Source organism: Curcuma longa, chromosome 9 (genome assembly GCF_044706935.1).
Source record: "Curcuma longa cultivar G26 ecotype Majalengka, Jawa Barat chromosome 9, ITB_CL_G26_1.1, whole genome shotgun sequence".
NCBI classification, from domain to species: domain Eukaryota; kingdom Viridiplantae; phylum Streptophyta; class Magnoliopsida; order Zingiberales; family Zingiberaceae; genus Curcuma; species Curcuma longa.
This window is the reverse complement of record NC_133869.1, coordinates 5,480,397-5,487,909: the sequence shown is the minus strand read 5'-3', so window position 1 is coordinate 5,487,909 and position 7,513 is coordinate 5,480,397. Positions and strand designations below refer to the sequence as shown.

The window sequence follows — 7,513 nt, the reverse complement described above, 5'->3', positions numbered from 1 at the left end:
TTAACTTTACAATGTTATTTAGTAATTTTAAAATGTTGTAGATGAAAAACTTACATTTGGACACATTTCGATGAGAAAGATATATAAATATGTTGACACAAATTCACATTGATGAGGATAATTTATTTCAAAATATTTTTTAAAAAAAGTTACATAATTTAATTATCGAGTGAGTTTAATTAATCTTACATCCTATAAAATAGTTTTATGCTGTCTTATAGAATTTTAATGATTTATTTATGACATAATTAGCGATATGACACAATAAGCAAGAGATCTATAATCAACTTGAGATATCTATCTGATCCTAGTCAACAATAAAAAGGATAAAAATAAAAAATTCAATAAATGTCAAATCAATATATGCATCTCTTTAAAAAACTCAGAAATTTTTTAATGATCAAATTTCATTTGCCACTGAATCATTGTTTATGATCGAGGGTAAAAATAAATTAGTAGAAATAATTCAACAGTTGTTGCTACAATGAACTAGCAAAAACACTCAAAGCACACGTCAATGATAGTCAACACAACCAGTACAAATATCCAAAAACCAGAAAGTAATGTAGGCTTCTCTTCCAAGTATAGTGCATTCTCAATCTCCAAAAGATCAATCTTAGCCTGCAAATGCTCAAATGTTTCAGCTTAGAATCCATATTAAGGGATAGAGCACAAGGGCAAATCAAAAGATTATCCAAGCAGAATAGACTAGTTAAGTGAGAATTGAGCAAATCTGCATACATGGTGGTTTAGTTTAATTAGAAGTTTGTTTCACTGAACCCTGTAAATTATAGAAAAACTGATAAGAGTTCATGAGCAACTCTCCTCACCTCCAAGGGTATCCACCATGCCTGTATGGGAGAAGGAATGAAATCTAACTATACAATATATGGAAGCAAGCACCAATTGTGCCTACAGCAGGTTTTTTGGACCAAGGACCTTTGGATACAGAGTAGAACAAAGTTAATTAATGAGTAAATACCTTTGGTTGAAGGCTCATCTTGTGGCTTCATGGCAGGGAAAAGGAGAACTTCCTGCACCATATATTCCAGTATGTGCATAAGTTATTTTTGTATCAAGAAATGTTGATAAAAAAATTTTCAAGGCTTAGGAACTGTATAAATTGATTAAATCTACCTTTATATTCTGTGAATCTGTTAGCAACATTGTAAGACGATCTATTCCCATACCCCATCCACCAGTCGGAGGCAATCCGTATTCAAGTGCAGTGCAAAATGTTTCATCCAAAGCCATTGCCTCATCATCACCAGATTGTCGGTCCTGACATCACCACCAAGTTAGAACAGAGCTTTAGTGTCTGGTTTAGTTTGAAATTTAGTGAGCCAAAACAAACAGGAAAGGCAAATAGCACCTTAAGCTGTTCAGCAAAGCGTTGACGCTGGACAACTGGATCATTCAATTCAGTGTATGCATTGCATACCTGCACAGCTTGTTGATACCATCAGCATTTTGTGATAGTTTGAATAAAAAGAAAAAGAAAATTCTTGTTACAAACCTCGTGTTTGTTAACGAACAATTCAAAACGCTCAGTAAGACCTGGTTTCGATCTATGCCACTTTGCCAATGGACTCATTATCTCCGGGTGATTGATGATGAATGTGGGATTGGTGCATTCCTCCTCCAGGAAATGTCCAACAAGCTATCAATCAAAGGAACAAAAGTGACTCAATCTTATTTGTATTTAAGTAGGGTTTGCCCCAGTGAGATGCTCAAATGCATAAATTCTTATCATAGAATTGCATATTTAAACTTCAAGCCAAATGATTGTTTAGTAAAATATTTTTTAAAAAAAATCTTCTGCTACACCCTTTTTCTATAACTTTCATCTTATTCTGCACTTGAAGACATTCCCTGATCATTATAGACATGCGATCATCAAATTCATAAGCTAACAAATTATATGATAGATCAAGAACGCTCAACTTTATAAGATAACATACACAGAATGAATCAAGTACCAACCTTGTCCAATAACCTTGTCGTTGTCTTTGGAGGGGGGCACTGAACATCGAACTTTTCACAGGCATTCACTAAGTACTTGTTTGCTTCTTCACTTGAAAGATCTTTTGGTATAGAAAGGTTAGCCCTTATCTCCAATTCTTCAATCATGTCCATCCGCCTAAAGGAATAAAGAAATGGCTATGTCAATTTATATACTTCCAGATATTGCAAAAAAAAAAAAAAATCATGATAACATGTTTCGTGGTCACCTAAAGGGTGGAGTAAAGTCAATTTCTATTGGATCCTTGTTCACTCCATGTGCGTGGTATTTGATCAAATAACCACCAGTTAGAAACTTGACCATTCCTAGTCAATCAACTCAGCATTAGAAAAAAAAATCCATAGTGATTAAATGTGAATCTCCTCAAAGCATAAACCATTCCATACTGATTACCTGATAACATTTCTTCTGTGAGAGTCATTAAATCATTGTAATCCGCAAAAGCCATATAGAATTCACATGTTGTGAACTCGGGATTATGAGTCAAATCAATACCCTCATTCCTAAATTGTTTTCCAATTTCGTAAACACGATCCAACCCACCAACAACCAACTCCTTCAAGTAAAGCTCAGGAGCAATACGCATGAACAGTTTCATGTTCAATTCATTGTGATGGGTAACAAAAGGCTTGGCAGCTGCTCCTCCAGCGATCATGTTCATCATAGGTGTTTCCACCTTGTCAAGAAAAAGCAAGAACGACAGCTTGTCAATAAAGCTGCAGAAGTACCATAAAATTGAATATGAAAAGGAGTTAAATCTAACCTCCAAGAAATCAAGTTTGTTGAGGAAATTCCGGATATAATTGATAATATTGGCACGAGTCTTAAATATTTGTCTGACCTCATGATTCAACATTAGATCCAGATAACGTTGACGATAACGTGTTTCCTATCATTCCAGAACATTTAAATCAAAGTCAACATAACTATTTGATCAGTCAAAAGAAATTTTGTCAACTCATCAAGATATGGAAGCACATACGAAGTCGGATTCATCAATATATCAAATTACTAAAAAAACTGATAGGAAGTGCAAGTGAAATATATTATTATCAACTAAAAATACATAATAAGTCTCGTCATAACTTAGAGAAGATGCCAACACAAAACAAAAATGAAACATGAAGATATTGGGGCCTCCATTATGAAAAAGCACCAACCACATGCGACGGAGAACTATTATCTCATTGCAAACAAAACAATTAGGTGTTACATACTTGTATGTGCTTAACTTTAAAAACAATTGCCATTAAGCACCCACATATCCGTGAAAACTCCAACATGTAACAGTGAATTTAAAAGCAACACACGAGTCTAGCAGTCTAATACAGCTACGTGCTATATTCTTCCACTGATGCTATTAGAATGACTAAAAAGACAAGGGATAGAAGAAAGAAACCTGATCTTTCAAAACATATGTTTCAGGATTTCTTGTCATTCCAGGGACCCAAATGTCTGATGGTGTCTTTGGTTCATTCTTCTGTAAGTTGTAATCATTTTATGAATAAAATGAAGATCCAAAGTCAGATCAAATAAATTAAAATTCATAGTACTATGATGAATAGAGTAGTTGTCCAAATGCTTGCACCTTAATCGCAATCTCAGTGCCAGGACCAGGTTTCTGCCTTGGCATCATGTGCACACATGGGGAGAGAACAATAAATGTTTTGGGGAAGATACTAAGCTCTCCTCTTTTACTCTTACCTTGAAAGAGACAAACAAATGTTTTATTACATTGTGAGACATAGTTGTCCCTAAACAAACAAAAACCTGAACACACTTGAAATTTAAAAGTTAACTGATTGCTGTAACCTCAAAACAAATTAGGCTTGTCGAATATTTTGCAAATTCATGCAAAAATAACAACAAAAATGCACCCCAAGTGAACATGAACATACATTTTCCCTTACAGCCAGAACAAGTTAAGCACGAATAGTCAAAAACAATTATATGCTTTACATTTTAGTCTATAGTTATTTAAGGCATGAGGCACCTAAAAGTGCATAGGTGCCATGGGGCCTAAGGTGCATGGCACAAGGTGAGGCACACACCTTATCGAAATAAGGCACTCTAGGTATAATTTTTACAATTCAAACATATATAAGAAATTTCTGCTAAAATATTTTACTAACAAAATTATAGTCCATAAAATATTAAACAATAATGTAAATATAAAATTCACTAGAAAATAAATACATTATGCGCATGATTCAAATTTTAAAAAAAAACTTCAAATATCTAAATCATCAAAATCTTCATCATCTTCCTCGATCATATCATTATCATCATCACCAAATGTTTTATATAGTTGAATCTTTATTAGTTTCCTCAAGATTGATTTCTTCCTCCTCTCACAAGGCGCACAGGCGCAAGAGGCTCGCTTGGCTACATCTTGCGCCTAGGCATAGCTAGGTGAGCGCCTAGGCACAGCTAGGCAAGCGCCTTTATTAACTATGCTTTAGTCATACTTAGACAATTAGTTACCAAAATTCCAAGTTTAATAGTGCAACATAATCCTAAAATAGGTGTAGATGGGTATGTAGGATTGTAGAGATATCATATCATTAGAACATTTACAAATAATCATGTCGATGCAACATGCGTGAGAAAGACCAAGAATGCATTTAATTCCTTTGGCGCACAATTTCTTTATGTAAAATTACTATCAAGGCACCATTCATATGGAGATAATAATATAAGGCAGCTCAAGAGTAATTGGGCTGAAGCTCTAAAGAATGAGAATGTAACTTCAAAGTCCCCACAATTTCTCTAATTAAAAAAAATGATGAAAACTACAAACCAGGATATCCACAAAGTCCAACAATGTCACCACGTTTTACACCAGTGTGGTGCTTGGTAAATTGAACTTCATCCAACACTGAATCCCTAGTTAAAAGTCAAAATGGAGATAATCAACAAACTTGATAAAAAAAACATATATATTGTTAACAATTGAGCAAATATTAAAAACAAACTTGATGAATTAAAAAAAAAAACAAGCTTGATGAAATAAAAATGAATTGTTGTATCATCTAAGATATCATCGTCATCACCATCATTAGAGAAAAGTAACCTTGATGTTAAAAATATGAACTGTTGAATTAGAAGAAATGTTGTGTAGGTTTGCCCCAACTATTTGGGGTTGGGTACACAAATCGTATTCCTCCATTGTGCTCAAAGCAAGGCAATATTCCCACTAATAATCATATAAATTAAATCATTTTTTATTCAAGTGACTAATGATTTCTTTAATTTCCCTCTACCTTTACACATTATTATATATCTTTTATTCTGGAAATAAAATGGCAATTTAAAAAAAAAAGTTAACAAATTAACTTTTTTTCCAAAGATGCATCTTGATATTAAATAAAAAAAAGTATGCACAAATAATTAGTTAATCTAGATACCATGTGTGCCTATGATGGTGAACAGTGAATTTAGTGGAAAGATGAACAACAAAGTCCAGAAAGGAAATTGAAAGCAATTACCGCATTGCATGAAAGGTAAGAGTAGTAGTTTTTATACATTATGTACGACTGCATTCCAAGAAAAATAATCTCAGTAGCAATTCTAATCTCCAGTCAATAAACAAAAGCTACCTTAAATCCCACATTCAAAACCAAGGAGAGGGCGAAGTACTACGGCCCTAAAACAATATTCTGTAAGGAGAATATTATATGCAAGATAAAAACATAGAGAATGATCGCAAATGCTTGAGGTTTGTTCATCTCATGCAGATATAATAATGTCTCGTGGAAGCAACTATACTAATGACTAATGACAAATAATCAATCTTCAGAAAATGGAAAAAATCACACAGAATGCAAGAATGACAAAATAATCTAGGGATAATGATTTCTTTGGACACAGAAATTGCCCCATCATGTTTAACAAGCAATATTATTAGTTGAGAGTGATAGAAAATATTGAACATGCATGTGGAAAACACATAATAATATTGACAACATAATGCTGGATTTACTTTGGCAGCAACGTAGGAGGGAGAACCATTCATATATATGAATGTGTTATTTTCCCTCTCCCTTCCCCTTACCCTCCTATCTTTCCAGCCAAATAAACTCAGACCAAGAGCTGATTTTCAGATATAGACCAGCACAATTCAAATTTTCAGTATGTTCTACAGCAGTCCATAAAGTTACTTAGAAAAACGAGACCATAAGCAGTTCAACTGAACATAGCATGTGATACCTCGCATCAGCCATGACTTGAACTTTAAGACCACCTTCATATAGGTCATAAAAGAATAGTTTTGATGAAGATGTTCGCTTGTTCATGATTCTCCCTTGAAACAAAGATCAATAACGACATAAAAAAACAAGCACATAAACTAAATGCATGCGAAAGAATTGTACCAGAACATGGTATTACCTGCTAAGCTAACTTCAACATCCTTAAGGTGTTCCCCCTCACTCAATGTCTTGTACTTCTCAATATACTCTGACATTGCCATGGATACGTTAAACTTATGCGGGTAGGGATTTCCTCCAGTTGCTTTTATCAATGCCAATGCCTTCAGCCTATTCTCATAATATTGCTGCGATAAGACGGAGATGCACATAAATTCAAGCACATATGAAACAAAAAAAAAATCTTTTTTTTTTTTGCTGGAGAATCAAAAGAAAGTGAAGGCGAGAGAACCGTCGGGTCCATATCTTCATCATCAGCGATAATCTGCTTCTGCGACTGAGGCGTTGCAGCAGCCTACAAATTTAGTAGCAAAATGTGAGACCTTGAAAACAATTATCTACTAAAGATCAAACTTTTCTAGCACAAGCATCAAGCAGAAGGAAGCGCGGAAATTAACTCATCGTAAAGAACGAATCATAGCGCGCAATTCTTCAAGGGAAATAAACACAAAAAGATACCTTCTTCTTCTTTTCTTCATCTTTAAGCCGGTTCTCCTCTTCCTTCTTCTTCTTCTTCAGTTCTTTCTTCAAAGCGCTGAAAAAATTGGAAGAACAAATAGGAAATTAACAACACACTCGAAGAAAAGAGAACGGGTTGAAGAGGGGGAATCCTAAATAACACACTTCTTGCTTTGGACGTCCGTGGCGGCCGAATCCGTGAGAGTGAGATTGGAAGCCGCCTCTTCGATACTATCTGCCATGGTCAGAGGAGGGCAGGTGAGAGCGAGAGAACGACGGCGACGCCGCGAAGCTTGAGAAGACCGAATGAGAACAGTATGGCAGGGTTTTGGGAGGCGTTAGGTTTTGCTCGCGTTTTCTGGAAACTTTTCAGAATGACCCAAAGGTTTCTTATTATTTCAAAACAATCATTAATATTTTATTAATGTTAAAATATTTTCTAATATTTTTATTTTATTGATAAAATGGTAATCTTTATTAACAAATGAATATTTAAATGGCATTTTAAAAGAACAAAATTATAAAGACAAATATTTTAATGACAAAATAAAAATATAAAAATTATTTTAGTATTAATAAAATATTATTAAACTTTACTATTATT

The 7,513-nt window shown here is 34.1% G+C and overlaps 1 protein-coding gene across 1 annotated transcript; it reads right to left on the bottom strand.

Annotated features, from left to right (window-relative positions):
- Nucleotides 1-438: 438 nt before the first annotated feature.
- LOC141834791 (lysine--tRNA ligase) lies at nt 439-7,217 on the bottom strand. The gene is made up of 17 exons (XM_074722160.1): nt 7,075-7,217; nt 6,910-6,985; nt 6,683-6,745; nt 6,413-6,578; nt 6,233-6,326; nt 4,824-4,909; nt 3,612-3,727; nt 3,423-3,503; nt 2,787-2,912; nt 2,417-2,699; nt 2,232-2,328; nt 1,984-2,140; nt 1,517-1,660; nt 1,373-1,441; nt 1,138-1,281; nt 983-1,034; nt 439-621 (listed from the first exon to the last, which is right to left on the bottom strand). The coding sequence occupies exons 1-17, from the start codon at nt 7,149-7,151 to the stop codon at nt 617-619; spliced, it is 1,836 nt and encodes a 611-aa protein (XP_074578261.1). The 5' UTR covers nt 7,152-7,217; the 3' UTR covers nt 439-616.
- Between the last annotated feature and the right edge of the window lie 296 nt (nt 7,218-7,513).